The sequence below is a fragment of the Argiope bruennichi genome, chromosome X2 (genome assembly GCF_947563725.1).
Source record: "Argiope bruennichi chromosome X2, qqArgBrue1.1, whole genome shotgun sequence".
In the NCBI taxonomy this organism is placed as follows: Eukaryota; Metazoa; Arthropoda; class Arachnida; order Araneae; family Araneidae; genus Argiope; species Argiope bruennichi.
This window is the reverse complement of record NC_079163.1, coordinates 28,881,791-28,901,723: the sequence shown is the minus strand read 5'-3', so window position 1 is coordinate 28,901,723 and position 19,933 is coordinate 28,881,791. Positions and strand designations below refer to the sequence as shown.

General features: G+C 29.6%; 1 protein-coding gene across 2 annotated transcripts in view; it reads left to right on the top strand.

Annotated features, from left to right (window-relative positions):
• LOC129960476 (MAM and LDL-receptor class A domain-containing protein 1-like) overlaps positions 1 to 9,595 on the top strand; it is a 48,606-nt gene extending 39,011 nt beyond the window's left edge. For both annotated transcript variants that reach the window (XM_056073940.1, XM_056073939.1), the window contains exons 14-19: positions 1,855 to 1,939; positions 2,030 to 2,059; positions 4,356 to 4,556; positions 5,409 to 5,701; positions 6,602 to 6,677; positions 8,729 to 9,595. In XM_056073940.1, the coding sequence (XP_055929915.1) occupies positions 1,855 to 1,939; positions 2,030 to 2,059; positions 4,356 to 4,556; positions 5,409 to 5,701; positions 6,602 to 6,677; positions 8,729 to 8,778 (735 nt within the window). In that variant the 3' untranslated portion in view covers positions 8,779 to 9,595. The remainder of the gene's footprint in view (positions 1 to 1,854; positions 1,940 to 2,029; positions 2,060 to 4,355; positions 4,557 to 5,408; positions 5,702 to 6,601; positions 6,678 to 8,728) is intronic.
• Positions 9,596 to 19,933: the final 10,338 nt, after the last annotated feature.

Below are 19,933 nucleotides of genomic sequence, written 5' to 3'. Positions count from 1 at the left end.
TTTTTATGATTTAGTGCAGCTGAATTCTTCAATCATTAAAATCTTGAAGGGAAATTTGTTCCGAGAACATGAAAATGGAATTCTTCGAACTCGAAACTTGTAATCGCATGAAAAACGGGAAGAATATTAGTATTCTTCCCGTCCCAGTCACACACAGAAAGTTCCATATTTAAAAAAAAACAATACGATACCATAGCTTTTGTCAGTATGAAATTAAGTTCATGATCATCAATGAAAAAAATTGTGTGGATTTGGAAGTGGTTCATTATACCCTTTATTAATAAAGGTATCATTTCAAATATCTTGTGCCTGCGAAATAGCACAGCCAAACAACACCACTATCTGAGAAAAGAGGGACTTAACAGAGAGAACATAGTTACTAGAGAATGAAATGTCATTCGTTATGCATTAATCGGACGTGGAAGAATCATCTTGCCAGCGCTGTCTATAAAGTTATATTTAATATAACAGCTTCATGGAAGCTTTTAATCAAGATAGTTCTTGCTTGTATACATAAGATAAAAAAGTGCTTGGAATAAATAGAAAAAATTTTAAATTGGAATTTCAGTGGTCGCCAAGTTATACAGTTCATAAAATATTTATTAGATTTAAATTATATTCATTAAATAATTATACTCATTTCTAAATTACACAAGTGAGACAGCCAGCTGCAAGAATCTCATTTTCTGTCAAGAACTTTCTTAGAAATCATAACATAATTTTTTAAAATTTAATTACCTGCGAGTTAAATAGCTTCAGAAACCTTGGATGTAATATAAGCATATCCATTGCCGTTATTAACATTTAAATAGTTTTCCTGTAAATCATGGCGGCAATAGTGGACTATTATGAACGAAAGACGGTAAATGATTTCACTAGTGCCGAAGAATAATGGAGAACCAATATCATGGCATATGGGTTATTAAAATAATGACAATTTATAGTTGGAATCTCCAAAATATTGCGTAAACATTGTTTTTTCAAAAATTTCATTTAAAAAAAGCTTTTTTTAAATTAACCGTTTAAAAAACCGTTTATTTTTATTTGATTTTTCTCATTTCTAATTATCAATTAAGCTATTGACGATTTACAGAATTGCTTTTTTGTTTTTAAATGCTCCATTGTTTTGCATAATTTACTAAGGATAATATTTTTTTTAATCTAATACCTGTAAGCTAAGCTTAATTTACTATGCTAACCTAGGTAACATGAATGTTATATTTTACAAGCAACGACTGATGGGCAAAAATTAAAATTATAATTGTTTTCAGCATACAAAATGCACATCAAATCAATTAAAATATCTCTGACGCCAAAATTTTTGTTGACCTATATAATTTGATATGGATGCCAGTGAAATATAATTGTTATAAAATTGTAATCCAACAAAAGATAATCACATACAGTAATAAAATTTTTCATAAATCTGACTTTTGAAATCTTAGATTTCATTACATACCAATCTGCAGTTAACAAAGTTGTCTCATTAATGCATAAAAACCCGCAGCTTGTATGTCTTAATAGTCGTATTTTTACGACTAGTCATTATTTTCTTCGGCTGCAAGGAAGGAAAAAAAAAGAAAGAATTTATTTGATCTCTGTCTGCTTGACGAGTATTTTATGCTGATGAAAAGGAATATACCTGCATCATCTTTCATGATTAAAAGCAATTATTTTATTTAATTATTCATCCGAATTTATTGTCACAGATATTGCCAAATGTATTATGTATTCATTTATTATCATAGATTCTTGCTGAATGCATTTAGTAAATATCATTAGTTTAGACGCTCCAAAATTCCTATTTTATTTCATAATAAAATTTAGATGCCTTTCTTTTTCTTTTATTCTTAGATTATTATAGAAGGTATATGGGGAGATGGTCGAGTTGGTGTCATTGCTTTGGACGATATTAGCTTTTTTGATGGAGATTGCTCGTGTGAGTTATTTCATTAATCTTGTATGTTTCATAGAAGCTCTAAACTTCTAAATGAAAATATAAAACTAATGTTTTCTTTGTATGTTACAGCACATCCACTGAAAGCAACTGCAGTCATTGGTAAGTTCACAATACAATAATTATCCCCAATAATCATGTTAATGAACCACAAATTCGAACAGTGCACTCCTACTAATCCGGAACATATCAGAGCAAAGGACTGCCGGATTAAGGAAAGTGTAAGATTAGTGGCCATTCATTAAAAATGTTCTTTGATATTGAAGCCTATTTTCATTCAACGAAATAGATAAAATTAAACAGAAAATTATATATAATAAATAATACAAAATGCAATTTAAATTTGTGCAGCTACCTATTGCTTACATTCGAGCCGAAGTGTGACATTTGCTTACAGCAACATATTTTCTCTTTAATTCTTTTCCGTCGCCCTGCAGAAAACACGGGATTGTAGTAGAGATAGGATTGAGACATAGCCGGTTTACTGTAAGTCTACTGTATTTATTTGAGAAATGTTTAATAATAACTATTTCTAAATTATGAAAACAAGAGAAGAATTAGTTGAATTCATATTACGTGATTTTAGAACTGATTCTTACCGATATATTTCAGGTAGCTTAAATAAATAAATTCTATTTTACATGATACTTATTTCGTGATACACATATTTCATGTTTAGGAAAGTTTTTCTTTGATTTCGTTTATTCCTCTCGTGTTTTCATCTAAACTATGCAAGTGCACTTATTTCAAAACGAGCTTTTCCCTTTCATATGTGATCACCGCATTATTATTTTTGTTTGTTTGTTTTGTTTTGCATTAAACATTCAGAATTCTAAATGAAACAGTTTTATTTAACATCCTGATATTCAACTAATATTTTAAAATATGTTTCTTTAAATTTTCAACTCAATAAAATACAATTTGAAAGAAAGCTCATAATTCTTTCTCTACTTGTTCTTCCTGAAGAAGAGAAAATGTGATAAATTCCTCAATCGTCCTAGTCGAAGAAGAGATCACGTAAGCATATCTCCTCGAAAGGAACATCCCTTAATCATACACATCCACTTGTTACTCTCAGCGGCTTTTGTGCAATAAGTAATCAGCTCCAAAGTACAAATTTCAAGTTATAACTGCTTTCATAAGTAACTTCAAACTATATTCTGCTTCTATATTTCTGCAATATTATTCAATACATTTTCAGGAGTCTAATTCGCAACTGACTGTAGTTGATTCAATTTTGCTTGCAAACTACTTAAATTTCAGTCTTTTACGGTGATCATGAAATTAATAAAATAGCGGTGGTTTCTAATATTAAAACTTCTGCATTTAATTCCAAATAATTTCATCTGTCTTCATAATTTCAAGTAATCTTTCACCGAACTTTTCATTTAGACTTCCTTTCTAGGTGTTATATAAAATTGCACAATACAAACAAAACCTTTTCAAGAAAAAAACATTTCATGAGAAAACACATTTTGAGGCTGTTAATCGAACTGTATTTAAGTTTCCAAACGCAATGGAGGTTCACAATAGCACAATAACGGGTAAATGAATTAAACAAGAAAGCACATGTAATGCCAATAATTATTTAGCCGGAGTTCATTATATGTAATTAAGACACTGAAGCCCCACCAAGCAAACGCCAGAAGTTATTTAGATGAAATTCATTATATGTAACTAATAATTTGCTTTTCTATGCATAAAGATCAATTATTATTTTTATTTTTTTCCCTGACATTCCCAATTTACCTTGAAAACAAAATATGAACTCATTTATTAATCAGTTCAATTCATTTGCAGATTGAATATCCTATAACTGCCATGAATTTTTACTAATTAGGCTGAAATATTTTAAGACGCATTTCGTGTGGTTATTGGTTGATTAGATTGAAAGGCTTTATGCCGCATTTTTATTAGTTAATCAATAACTGATTTTGATAGGAAGAATATACCAGGCTGTGCTTGACTGGTTTTAATTTTAAAGTAAAAATGAGATTTACATGCGTTTTGATTTTAAAGAAAATTCTTAAATCTAAGAGTATTATAAATTAAGATTACTTTGTCGTAATTAGAATTGCGTGACTCCAATTATTGGGACGTTTTAGAAAAATAATTTTATTTACATTTTTACTAAAGAAATTAAACATTTGATTTTACGCGCTTCACCGAGGCAGTGTGCGAGAGCGTTCCGAAGAGAAGGAGAGATAATAGCTTTTTTAGAAGCATACCCGGATGATGAGCGGCGCGGCAATTACGTCACACATACCGCCTCGACGGAACCTGTAGTTTACAGATATCTGATATGATTTATATGATTTATGATAGGCATTCACTACAACTTGTTATTTTCTTAATTTAATTTTTAATGCCTAGCTTCTAATTTTTCTTTCTATAAAAGGGGAATGTTCATTTGATCGCAGCTTGTGCGACTGGAAGAATAATACAGAAACACCACCTCCACTTCAAGAACTTGGATCTCACCGAACAGTAACGAAATTCACAAAGCATGACCAAACAAATCAAGAAGGATTAACATGGCGTTTGGCTTCCATTATCAGTAGGCCAGCAAACCTTCAAGATCATACATTTCGAGCACCAAGTAATTCCATCCTATAGCTTTTACCAGATTTGTTTATCACTTTAATTCATATTTATATTATCAATATAAATATGAATTTAATATTTTCTATGAATATATAAATGTATTACGAAGTTTCACAGAAATATATTTTGTAATTATCATGCAGAAGTATAACGATTATTTGATCTGACAATTTATTAGATCTACTTTATTTAAATTTAGAAAATTACTATACTTTTTGATATTTTCTGCTTGGAGTTAAAAGTTAAAAAATATCACATTTTGGAACAGTACAACCTTGTGAATGGATCAGGTCATCATCTGACCACGAAAGAATTAAAAGTATGAGACCCGAGCCCAAATATCATTTATATTACTTCAAAAACAGGATGATAATACAACTAAACGAAACTAATCATAAGTGAATGATTGTAGCCAACTACATTCATAAAAATGTAGTTAGCCATAAGTTCTATATTTAATTACGGTATTTAATTCAATAAATCAAACCATGCCCTTCTGAATTAATTGAAATCAAATCAAACTCTTTTGGATTAATTGAATGTATACTTAGGTATAAATTCAAAAATTCTCAAGTTATAGATTTTACTTACCTGTTTACATTACATCGCTTTTTTCATTGAAAGACCTTTGAAATAAGGAAACAATTCATCATAATTCTTATTAGGCTTAATCTGTGGTTGATTCTAAAACCATGACATGGATATCATGTATGACGTTTGTTTAAAGATTACTATTTACATTAAACGAAAAGAAGTTGCTCTTAAAACTCAATGCTTGAATATGATTCTCTGATTTAATAAACCAGCACAGAACTTATATTAATTTCATACTATTTTCGTTTTCCAGCTGGATATGTTTTCTTCGATATTTTCAATCAAGCTACAGCTCAACATCCTGTTTTGCGAAGTCCAGACTTCGCAGCCAGTCAGAACGATGCTTCTTGTCTGAGCTTCTGGTTTGCACCTTTTGGAAGAGGGGAAGCAACTGCTTTGAGTGTGTTTCGTGTTGAATTGCAGCCTCCTGAAGGGGAAGAAGAACAGAGGCTGCTTATATGGAAATTAGCAACTAAAAAGTTTGACACGTCGCGTCCTGATTGGACATACGGACAAGTATCTGTAGCAACACTTACAGCATATAGGGTTAGAAATTTCTTTAAATTTAATATCCTCTTTCGATTTAATTTAAAGCAGATTTAAATATAAAAGTGATGACAGAGAAAGGATAAATCATCGAAAAGTTAATTAGTTAAATTTCAATATAATTGATTATCTTTTTTTTTCTTAAACCTTTTTAACATTTATTCATGTTTTATTATCTTTTTAATCTTCTTTGCTGTTTTTCCACAATTTGAAAGAATATTTTGTTCCACAGAAACGGAGAGCAATATTTACATCTAAATATTTAAATAAATTAAAATTTAAGTTTTTAGAATTCACATATTTCAAGCTTAATATTTAATACCATGAAAAACTACTGTCTCAAAGAATTCTTCAAGTTTTAAAATGATTTTAAGGTTTAAAAGGAGTTTAAAGTGACTTCTGTAGGCTGGAAGATGATCGAAAAGTAGAAAAGGCCGCAAACTAGACTAACCGTAAGGAATTCACATGGATTTGGACAAGAAGATTTCAAAGTTTCGATTAAGACTGAATAAAAATTTAAGGATAAAAAAATTTTTAACTAAATTTTAAGAGATTCAGATCAAAATCTGGTGAAGTTTTCTCAGCAAAATTGCAGATTATAGAGTTTTCATATGTTTTATTTTCACATTTTTAAAAATTTTACTAAGAAAATTATGAGAATGAAACATTTCAGTTTCCCATCGACATAAATTCTTGAATATTTTGATCGTTCTGAGCCAAACTTCAGAAACAAAGCTTATCTAGGAACACTGATTTTTCAGTGTTTGCAATTTTTCTAAAGGAATAAATGTTTTCTTACATTAATGAATAAATTCTTGATGAACTTTTCTTTCAAACATTTTGCTCTACTTTGTTTTTAAGCAAACCATAGACTTTCTAAATTTGATGAATATCTTATAGATCGAATTTGAGGGAGAAGCAACTGATGGAGGCTTTGCTCTGGATGATGTTACTTTCTACGATGGAAACTGTCAGAGTAAGAATAATATGATATCTTATAATCATGTAATTCTCCATTATCCAAAATCAATTACTTAGTACACTGGTGTCCAAAAGTATGGTCGCAAATACGTTTTCTGCAATAATTCAAAAAGTGCTACTAGTAAAATTGACAAAATGTGTATTTGTCTAAGCATTTGGAAATTTTGGCTGCAGTATTTATAAAACTGCATTAAAATCCATACATTTTACTGGTTCCAGAGAGAATGAATTATTAAAATCATTTTGATGATAATGAGATGGATATCCATCGGCTGGCTGGAAACCAGGCAGTCTCAATCAGAGGTAGCTGGATGGTTACAAGTGATGCCAAAATGGTATATAGTTGTAGAACTAATTTCAAACGAGTGATATTGTCAAAAGAAGGCTCTGTCAAAGCCTCCCAAGAGTGATGACACCTGCACAGAAGTGGTACTTGGCATTAAGTGCACAACAACATTGGTGGACAAGGTTACAAAATTTTCTCGTGACCTCGTTGCAGCATATGGAAAAAGAATTTCCTGACAAACAATATACAGATGCCTTGGAAAAAGTTCCTTTTACAACGTGCGTCCAGTACAATGTTTACCTCTGAATATATCACAAAAGAGAGTATGCTTGATGTGAAACCGAACACACCTTTCTTGAACATAACAAGAATGGCAGGTTGTTTTTTTCATTGTTGAGTCGCGATTCAATGTACATAGCGATTCTTAACAAGTCTTCATCTGGAGCGAATCTAAAACTCGTTATCACTCCTCCAATATAAGAGAATTTGATCATTTTGATGGCAGAGAATTCCTTGCCTGTAGCAAGGATTCCTTTAGTGTTTAATTTTAGACACCAGTGCAAACAAACTAAAATTCAGAAACTAAACATTTTTTAAACTTTTTTCTTAAAAATAGCAATACACTTTATAATATTTTCGCGACTAACAAAAATATTTTTCATTTCCAAATGATATCTCTAGATAAATATTTTATAATATTTACTGATTTCTAAGTGTCTTTCACCATTCTATAATTATCTGTAACTTCCTTTCTATGAAAGAAATCTATTAGAAAATAGCCAGTCAGCGATAAGCTAAAATGTCGCTATGACAGGTTTGAAATTTTCAAACTTTAATTTAAGAAATTTCAGCTCTAAAATAAGAGCTATTTTAGACTAAGGAAACTGTGACTTATTTAGATGAGAGGAACTGAATTTTGGTTCATAATATATAAAACGTTTGGGAACAAATCCTATAAATGCATAAAATAATATCAATAAAATCATTTTATGCTCACATGAAGCACATCAAAAGTGCGATGCCAATTTAATTTACGATACCATTGTGCCCCTCTCAGAAACAAATAATGAGCATTTATATTTTAAGTGACATGCGCCATTTCGCTTACTACTGGACAGTAATGTAATGTGAATTTATTTCATTGAATCAAAATTAAATTGCATCCTTAATTTTCAGAACTCTAGTTTCATCAGAACGAATTGCAACCTCTAATCAAAAACATGTTTAGTAATTTCGGAATCATAAAAAAAAGTCCGTGCAAGGGTGTCAGCTCCTTTGGCAAATAAAAGTTCATGCGGCCCTTACCAATATTTTCTAACATTTTCTAATTCATTATCAAACAAACTTTGTCGAATATATACACATCCAATATTTTTTCAAGTATCATTTTTTGAAATTAACAAAGTACTTTAATTTTACAAAACGGGTAAAAAAAATCACCAAACTTGCATTTTAAGCATCGATAATTCATTAACGTATTTAATAACAAATTAATAGTTTTAGTTTAATACATATTGTAATCCAGTATTATCATAAGGAACGGAAGATAAAATAACAACAAATGTTTTTAACTAGACAAGCACACCATTGTTGTGGAGCCCCTAACCAATCGTCTCTAGTTAAGTAATAGTAAATCCTGCTCTCTGAAAAAAAACCTACTGATAAAATAATTTCCGTTTACTCCTCTATTTAACAGTGAATTTTATATTGATTAATTGTTTTAAATTTTTAATATATTATATTTTCTATTCTTTTTTTAGCACGACCTGAAAGAGCCACAGTTGAGCCACCTCCCTCTGAAAAATTTTAAGACACCTATATGCAATTAGAAAAGTAGTAATGTATATCAACATCTGCAGTAAGCTGAAAAAAATCTGAATGATTCTCTCCTTCATAATTTGAAAATTCTGCAAATATCTACGAAAGAAAATCATCTCATGCGAAATAGGCAACATCTAAATGAAAGAAGTATACAATCCAGCCAAAAGAGGAGAGGAGAACTCAGGAATACTGCTGAGTTCTGAGAGGAATGCTGCTTTTTGGAAGATTTTGCTTGTTTATTTTAACTTCCATAGCATTTGAAGATTGTTGTTTGAGAATCATATAAGCTATTCAGTCTTCTTTGTATACTCTCATTTTTGCTTCGTACGTAATTTATAGAATAGTGATATTTTATAAAGGACTTTATTCATTGCTTTTTGTATGACTGGGAAAAATTATTTCATGGAAATCCAGACAATGTGATTTAGGATGCTTCAAAAAATCCAATTCATGTATTAGGATGCTGCCTTTTAAATCTTATTTCCCAATAACTGATTTTAAATCGAAATCCTAATCTCGAATATCGAATAATTTTCTTAATCCCTAGTAGCACACAAATATTGTACACTATTGCATGTACAATATTATACAATAACATGTACAATTATTGATCAATATTCGCAATATTGTTTGATATTGTGGAATATTGTTTAATATCATTTAATATCGCACAATATAGTTGCACAATATATTGTGCAACAGGCTGTGCTACTTGGGATATTTTTTTACAGAATAAAATAAGTTAGCTAAGAAAATTTGAAAACGTCTGTTACTTAAAGTAAAAGAAATTAATTTCAGTACTTTCCTTCAAGTGCTTTTAAAGTCATTTTTAATTATTGCACTTCTGAATGTTATTTTAAAGCTGCAAATTCATTGTGCTATTTAAACCATCCTAGATATTTGAAATTGGAGTAAAAATAAATAGTATTTACTCTTATCAAACGATTCGTGTTATTTCTTTTAAATACTTACATGCATTAATATATTTGTATAAGAATCCATCTATAATATCTAACCATTCCCTTTTTATACTAATTACAATTAAATTTTTTTAAGTTTCGTCTTTAATTATGTTTTATAATAACAGTCATCAATATATTACAATGACATAAATAAATTAATTGTTGCATCAATAGTGCACTTTATGATTTAGTTTGGAATAATATTGAAATGAGTACGATTAACTAATGAACTCAGAAATATTCTGTTATGAAACTATTAATTCTGAAATCCTCTAAAATCTACGAACAGCACAACACAAATAAAGCACAAATCAAATTGAATGGCATCGAAAATTTGATTCAGATGATGCACAGATTTCAAAAGGTCAGTAAATCGACATAGAAAATGAACCACTTAATAGACAATTAGATTAGATCCCTTTCAATAGATTGGTTATAATAAAAATTATTACTACTTGTATTAAATAAGCGAGAATGGACAATTGCACTCCTTACGTAGAAACTAGAGATAATTTAGCTTCATCCAGGATATATCTGCAAGTGTAATTCTTTTCTTAAGGGAAAGCTTTTCATTTTATTTTGGCAGCTCACTCTTTAAGAATCAACAATTCTTTTAAAAAATAAAGGAGAAATATATACTGTGGTTAAAACGATAAACTCCATTTAAATGGTATTAATTTTAATGCATTGAAGCTATTATATTTTTATGGAAAACTTCAAGAATCAATGATGGGGATGGAACTATTTTATATTATTAATTAATTATAAAGTTAATAAACATTAATAAGTGAAAATATCATTTTTTCAATGTCTTTAAAACGATAATATTTTGTTGTCATAAGATTATAATATTAATACGCAATTAGCAATTCAAAAGATTAGTTTTTGTAGCTACAAACAGTATTACCAATCATTTATTTTAATGATTTGCATTCTGTTCGCAGTTTACAGTTTTCCTCCTTGGAGCACGCGAAATTACAGAAAGAATCCAAGAAGCATGAAATACAGTTTCGTAGACTCCAGTCATTGGATTCGAAACAAGAAAGGTTAAATTCTGTTATTATAAAGATAAATATCATTCTTAATCAGCGTAAAATGTATTTTTGCATTAATTAACTGAAAACCAAAACGTACAGAAAATGAAAAAAAAAAAAAAAAAATCAACAAAAAATGTTGGAAGCAAATGTTTTTAAAACTGATATGGAAAATACTGTCTCAAATACTAAAAAGTCGAGAACTGCCAGTTTATTTTTTTAATTAATAAGAAAAAACTTTTTAATAAAAACACACAGACATTAGTGGACTTAAAAAATTTTTTTGATTATATTTATGCTTTTTAAACTTTAATTTATGACACATAATTATAAAATTTAAGCAATCTTGTTAGCAACTTTTTTGTCAAATTCTTTATTAGTGGAGGCGTCTCATATGAAATCAAAATCTAATTAAATTAATCGATTAATTGATAATTAAATACCAATATCATTAAACAATGTGCCGTCTTTGAGAATACGCAAGTATATATAATTTTGAAACACAGGAAGGAATATAAGGAAATGAATGAAAAGCGAGTACAAATTCCATCATTACAAACACGAAGCAAGTCAAGTAGTCTTATTATGTGATTCATATGCAGAATGCAAAGACTATACTATAAAGAAAACTCGACCTTGTGCTTAACTGTGAAGTATATCTGAGTTCAAAACAGACCTCATTATAAGCGATGCATATATAAACCCTTCTCTAAGGAGGTACATTTCGCCATCGGTAATGAACCTGTTAACTAAATACCACCACCAATATTGCACCCTCTAGGGAAGCGAGAACTTCCTTACTGTTTCAGATAACTTCTCATCCCCGATGAATGCGATAGGTATTGAAGTTTCTCTACACATTTATAAATTAATCTCGGAAACATAACTCATCCAAGCCGAAAAATATAGAATACCTAATATGCCTCTCGCAACAAATTCTGTAGTTGTTTTTAAAGTCTTCAGTACTCTTTTAAATGGATTGAAAATAATTTCTGAAAACACCAAAATGATTCTTATATTTTGTAATGCTCTTTTAAAATGGTCATAAGATTATATTTCTCGCAGTAGGCTAACTATGTTATATCTAGTAATCGCCTTGAAAAATTCTATTTAGCCGAAGAAATAACAAAAATTTAAAAATGACTTTAATAAGAATTCGTGAATACTCATTTCCAAGATTTCGCTTGGAGAACATCTTAAATTCACATTAAAATTGCTGTACCCAATAGGAGAATAGAATTCAGTATGTTCTGTAAAAACAAAATGAATTTCTAAATTGGGGTTTTAACTTTTTTCCGCAAATTAATCAGCTTCATAGTTCTACTGGAGCATCCAGTTGTTAAAATTCTTGTGGAAAAAGAGTGGGAAGGAGCCACTATTTATATGTAAAAGATGTATTCTCAAATATTCTGCGTAAATAAAAAGTGTTGAAAATTCAAGACAAAGTAAATCACATATTTTCTCATGCAATGACCTTGATAAAAGAAAATATTTCTACATAAAAGTATAGGAATGAAAAGAAAATTCATAAAAATCTTTTCAGTGATATGAATATTCAAAAAAAAGAAGATAAATTCAAAACACTTTAAAGTACAGACAGGAAACATCGAAACAAAATTAACCAAATAATGAAAAGGCAATTTATGCATAAAAACAATGACGCAAGTACATGTACGGTAAAACAAAATACGCTTTTTGTTTTGAAAAAGACAAAAATAACGATAAAATATTACAGTTTTAGAAAGGAAACGAAATTCAATGCCATGTAGCATAAGTGCTTTTGCCTTTGTAACAACGTCTAAGAAATACTTTTAATTCAGTCACTTCAACATATGCAATAAATATATTAATATTGGGCAAGTATTACAACTTTTAGTACAGGGAAAGGAGACAGGGATTGATAAATTAAAGTTGATAGAATTTAACAGAATCCTTATATGAATGCAATAAAAACGAAATTTTCTTTTTATACATTCCTACAAAATAATATATATCAAGCTTTGTGGATGTTTTTATTTTTTATTATTTTTATTTTTAAAACATCTAAGGAAGACCTCGTAATTTTGGTAATAGCGTAATAGCGGTCAGATGGCGAGGACGACACCTGAGTTGTCATTTCCCACTTTTAACTTCCGTACCACACTAACAGGTCGATATTCTGAATCTTGTACGATCTAATGAAGATGTTGTAGCAATATCGTGGAACATCTTGTACTATTTTGACTACTATAATTATTAATTGACTGTAATAATTCTTTTCTTACTAAGCCTTTCTTTCTGTCTTAAGGGAAAAAAAGATATTTTAAATGCTTAAACCTAAATTTCTAAAATTTTTTGAATCAAAGTTTAAGTGTTCAGATATGTAAGGAGATAAGCAAGCGCATTTGTAAATAAGAGAAGAAAATATATGTTTCAAATCTAGTAAAAGTAGTAAATATAGAAAAACTGAAACTTCGCCCAAGGACACAGTATTCAAAACATTTTCAAAGATTATATCTTTAGCATCACTGAAGTTTTTTCATGGTTTTTAAGCTTCACAGAATATATTGCTTATACCTTATTCTCGTTTAAGGAAAAGACAGTTATCAGAACACAATACTTTATACAAAGACAGAACGGTACTCAGTCGGGGGAAAGAGAAATGAATCAAATAAAATGCTTTATAATGACACATAAAAAGCATTATATAGTATAATAATGGTATATTCCAGTATACAATGTTCAATTATCACCAATATCATCATTTTATATTTTTATGTCTTTTTTAACATCAACATTTGGATGGATTTCAATATAAAGAGTTAAAATTTTTGAATCCTTTTTAAAATTAATAATAAATAAAAAAAATTAAAGGGCAAATTTATTAATTCAATTCAAACTTTCTAAATAGCTGGACAAAGATACAAAATAAGGTAACTATATCAATTCAAAAAAACACTTTTTTTCCCCCTTAAGAGCATCATTTCTCTTCCTCTCATGCCTTAGTTCCATCTTTAATAAAAAATGATGTTTCATGCAAACTATGTTGCTATATAAATGCTCGGCAACATGGAAAAACACATCAAGAATTTTAAATGTTTTTTTTTTTTTTTTTTTTTTTTTAATGTTTAGAGAAAAAATTGTCTTTTACTAATATAATGTTTCTAGTCACTTCTTCCATTTTGGTTTGAGTAGCTTTCAATTTTCAGTAATATGTATAAAAACCACAAATATAAATAATATCGTATTTAACTCATCGGGTTTATTATAGAGTTCTTAATACTCTGCAAAAACCAAACGTGAAATTTATTAAACTTATATATTAAATTTCTGAAAACTAATTTTTATGTGCTATGGGAATTATATAAGAGTTTCTTATAGACTCAGCTTGATTTTTACATTCTTGATGAATAAACAAACCATAAATAGTATAATTTTTAATAATACCGCTATAAAGTGTTTTTATTTGTAAATTGTATATTTGAACCATTAAGACACAGAAGAGAGATTTTTTCGAAAATTATGTAAATAGAATGAGTTTCATGCGCGGCTCCATTGGATTACCTTTTTAAAGGCTCCCTTATAATACACAAAGGCAGAAGGAGACTTTTACAAATAACGATCTTTACAACCTTTTATGATTTTTTAAAGTGCATTTTGAATTTAGATATTTGATTTTAAAAATGAGATTATTAATTTTATTGTATGTAATTATCACTTATATTATATATATTCACACACCTCACAGATGAAGAATAACCATGCCCAAACCCGGATTTGAACCCGAGACGCCCATATAAGGGAGAAGATGCACTACCCCTATGCAAGGATGCCGGCAATTGTTTTAACTCCCAAAACTATATAGTTTTAAGAGCCACAAACATCGCATTTTGCTTACACATTTACACTTATTCACAATACCAATATGTAGAAAAACTTCTATGAAACATAGCTAAGAAATGTGCTACATTTTTTAAAAAATTCTACTGTACTTATTTTAACATTTAAAACTGGTAATTTGAAGATCCGTTTATTTTGCTAATAAATATTTTGTAATTAATGAAATTTTATGATTTTTTTTTAATATACTCTATGCTTATTTCTCTTATTAAAACTTTCTCTGAAAAAATAAAATAAAGTTCCAATGAAAATAATATGTAGACATTACACACTGGAATATAGTTGACTGACAGTCAAAGGCGGGTTACAATCCTTTTTCACTTATTCCCTTATTTTCAGAAAGTTCTTATTCGATTTTTTTTTTAAGATACTGAGACTTAGCAAGTATTATTGGCATTTTCTTGAAACAACTTTACAGCAAATTTATGTGTTATTATATTTTCGTGTCTACAAAACCAGTGTTTTTATTTCCCTTTTATGTACCTCTCAAACAGTTTTTAGAAAGAAACATAAGAAAATTTATGTTAAAAAAGTAATTTATTTATTTGCATTACAAATAAAAATATTTTAAGAAAAAAAACTTTATTGAAAAAAAGAACAAGAATTAGTTAAAATAAATAATTTTAATGCGAACATTATAATTTTTCCCACTAAGGAGAAATCTATGTTATACTGAAAATAAAATTAATAATAAAAACTTAGAAATTTTAACAAACGAGTTTATTTTCTTTACCACACTGCCAGCCATATTAAGGATGATGTATTAAAATCATTGATAAATACCTTATATCAACATTTAGATTTTCTGTTACATATTTAAAAGAAAAGCATTTACATTTGGATGAATTTCTATGCATCATCAAAGATGTATTTAACTATCTATGATGGGAAATTTATCAATGGCATCTTATTTAAAATATCTCTTTTATTTTTAAAAGGAGTTAAAAATAAGTCATAGATCGGCTTTAAAAAACTGGACATTCTTTGGCGGCAGAGAACTCTCATACTAACAGGGCACCGACAATTTAATTATGTTAATATCAACCCGTTTTAGTCATGGAAAATGTTTAATAAATGACAGTAATTTTGGCTTTATATTCTTTTAAGGGATATCACATATGGAATTTATTTGCAGCATTGACTGTCGGCAGAAACCTCTTAAAAAAAAGTGTTTCAATGTGGAAGTTTGAGCTCGTAAGAAATCTGGTTTATGCACAATGAGATAAGCAGCTCTTTGCTTGGTTGCGTGGTCAGAGCGGACAGTGGCTACAGCGGACATGTGAAAGGAGCTGGGTGAGCAGAGCGGACATTCTTGCACCTATTGTGTTGTTTCCCTAATCAGTCACATGTCATCTATTGTGTAGTTTCGAGCTTTGCACCTACAAGCAACTTACATTGCAATGTTTCAGGAAGTGAAACTTTGGTGACCTAAGTGGAAGGTGGACATTATAAAATTGGATTTTGAAGCCGCAGCTATCAATAGCTGTATGTTAGAATTTCCCAGTTCGACTATTTCCGGTTGTAACATTCATTTTAATCAGTGTTTGTGGCGTAAGATACAAGAAATGGGTCTTGCAAAGGAATATAAAGAGAACGAAGATATAAGAAATGTCTGTACAGTGATTTCTGCATTAGCTTACTTGCCAATTGAACACATAGATGAGGCTTGGAGCACTGTATGGGAAAAAGCTTTTAGCATTGACAAACTTACCACATTCATTAATTATTTTGTCGAGAAGTGGATGGACAATCCAAATATGCCTATTAAAGTATGGAATGTATATGGACAGCGTTTTAAAGGACAAATAATTCTGTTGAAGGATGAAATTCCAAATTAAATGCAATCACTGGCCGAAACCAGCCTAATATCCACTTATTAGTTAAAATACTAAAAGAAGAAACGCAAAAAGTGTCTTTTAATTTGAAATCCAGAAAATTAGGTGACCCCGGAATAAAAAGAAAAAAAGCATATGTAAAATTGGATGAAAGAATTGAAAACATCCTAAAAGATTTCGAAACATCAAACAATTTAGAAAAATGTCTAAAATCTTTAAGTATTGTAACCAATGGTAAATGATACTTATGCCTTTATAATAAAGGTTAGTTAGTATTTATTTACTTGTATTTATTTTTATTTTATTTACTTGTATCTGTTTTATATATTTTACTTCTAGTATTTATTTTTACTTACATTAATGAAACTAATTAATTTTATAGCAATTGCACCTGTTCTAATATTTATTTGACTCTAAATTACAGTTTTCCACAAAATCCCTGAAATTCGTTCATACCCTTCATTATACCGTTACTTACTATTAATTTTTAAATATTTATCTGAATGTTTTTATTTTTATTACATTTCGCTATGTTTAAAATGCATTCGCACTATAATACAATATTAATAATTAAATTTGATTGGTAGAAGTGTATTTATCCTTATAATTCGACAATCGAGTGCAAAAACAGAAAAATTCGGTAAAAAAAACGTTATCTCACGTGAAAGAGATTTGCCACTTAAAATACAGTTTTAAATTATATTTGTGATTTTTAAAAGTATTTATTTACTTATTTATTTGCTCTCTTTATCTGTTCTAAGATGGGGGGGAAATGTGTCCGCTCTAACCATGATGAGTTTCGGAGTGTCCGCTCTGACCACGAAATCTTATGTGTCCGCTATAGCCATGTCTGCTGTAGCCACACCACCCTTTGCTTCCAGCAATAGTCATTAGCATCCATGGTTTAGGAGAGTTTCCGTTCCTTTACGGATATGATCGTAAATTTGCCATCTAACCCATTGGAGGACCACTTTCGCCCAGAGATGTAGATCAGCAGCTTTCCGCAATTTGTCGGCGAAATAAGCAGACATCAAAGAACCCTGGAAAAACCAAAAGTGAGGAGGAAAAGAGCGAAATGCTCCAGGCTGAAGGCGTGCACAGGGCTCTTTGTGAAATGAGAAGCTCTCTGCTTGTGACCAATAAGTCCAGAAACAACAATGGTGGGGGATCTTTCCCTGGAACGTGAGTCAGTGTGTAAAAGACTTTCCCTATGCATGAATGAAGTCTTGTTCCTGAGTTTTAATTGGACAGATCGTATCGATTGTTACTTTCTATCGTAATCCAAGACCTGTAATTGAAATATCACCAATAAAATCATGTCAAGGATTTGATCCATGCAAATAAATAAATTGCCATATTAACATAAAGTTTCTTATGCTTTTTGCAAAAAACAGTTTGAGAGGTATATAAAAGATAAATGAAATCATTGGTTTTGTAGACTCAAATATATAAAATGACCATTGCAGGATTACTTTTGCCCAGAGACGTAGATCTTGTGAGCTTTTCGCAAATTGTCGGTAAAATGAACAGATATCAAAGAATCCGTGAAAACCTCAAGTGAGGGGAAAGAAAGCGAAATGCTACTGATTGAAGGAACGCATGGAGCTCCTTGTGAAATAAGACACTCTCTGCTTGTGACCAGCAAGCCCCAAAACATCAATGGGAGGGGGGGGGGTCTTTTCCTGGAACGTGCGACAGTGTGTAAAAGACTTTCCCTATGCATAACTGAATTCTTGTTCCTGAGCTTTAATTGGACAGATATTATCGATTGTTACCTTCTACCGTGATTCAGGACTTGTAATCGAAATATCAACAGTAAAATAATATCAAGGATTTGAATCACACCTCTCTTTGAAATCTTTCAAAAGTATTGATCACTGGTATTTGTGACTTTTTGATATTGCTTACATAATAACCGTTCGTAAAATATTCTTCATCCTTATATCCCATGAAGACAATTTTTAATTATCTGTATCGTGACCTTCTACTATCATTCATTCTGTAGGCGCCATCTATTGGCAGAATATAGAACGAAAGTGAAAATTTTAAAGAAATGACGCTTTTTTGTTTCAATTTTTTCAGAAAAAAATTTACTCCAATAAATAAATTTTTAAAAAATGGTATTGGAAAAAATTAAAATTAAAACTTTAGCTTAAATATATAAATTAAGTCAATCCCACATTGCTTAAATTAATAAATTAAATATCAATGGGGTCAATTCATGTGACGTAAAAGTCACATGTCATGACCTATTCGCGCATGGCATTTAAGTTTCATCCGCACCGCTTTCGTCGTTTAGTCTGCCATTAACGTTCTCCGCCGAGTATGAAGCGGATTTTTTTTGTTTACATTTGAAATTATAATGTTTGGGTCATTTTCTTTCCTCTTATTATGTGTTAACAGAAGAAATACTGGTGTGCTGATGGATGCATGCTTTGATGCGAAATACAAGAGTGACTGTCATGATAAAATGTTTTCTTATTTTCCTTTAAACAATCCTGACTTGGGTTGATAGCTTTGGTATAGATTTTTTCAAGCCTTCGAAGTCGGTGATATGCTCCGATCATTTTGAAGAATTCATTCAGTGTGTGTCCATTTATTAAATATAGCTGTTCCAGTAATTTGGTAGAAAAACTATTCGAAGAAAAAGAAATCGGTAAGCGATTTGCCATCAAAAACAATCAAACAAAAACATGAGTGCATTTCTAATTTGCTTTATTCACATTTGATGAAATTTCTGACAATTTTGAATATGCTTAGAAGGTTTTAAAATGTTTACATGAATATTACATTGCATTTTTCTACAAAATTTTATCTAAATTTAATTAATGTAAGTAAACAAATTCCTGTTGCAAAAATAACAACTGCTATAATGCTAAACTTAGGTGGAAGTGAATAAATTTCTTAAAGATTTATTTAGTAAGTGAATCCTTTACTAACTACTAAAAATCCAATTTTCTTATTGACTGTTATAATATATATATATATAATTGATGTATTTTATTAAAAGTGCTCTTAATTTGATAAATTGAATGCTATATATAAGAAATATATATATATATATATAAGTTAAGTATATAAATGCAAGAGAATTGATTACTAAGCAAAATTATATGAATTCTGATTTCAGTGGAATGTACTCTGCTTCTTCCCAGACTATTATTTTTTCTGAAATAATCGACAGAATCAGCAATTTGCAAAATGAGCTACAAGAACTTCAGGATTCTGTAAGAAAGAAAGAGATTCATTCCAGAAAATATTGGACTCTTTTTTTTTTCTTTTTCTATTTCTTTAACATATCAATCTTGAATTATAAAATTCTGTAAAAGCATAAAAGTGTTTCTTTCAACTACTCTTTATATCCTATTTTAATTCCCTCTCTCTCTATATATATATATATTTATCATGACCTTATTCTTGTTTATTAAATTTAC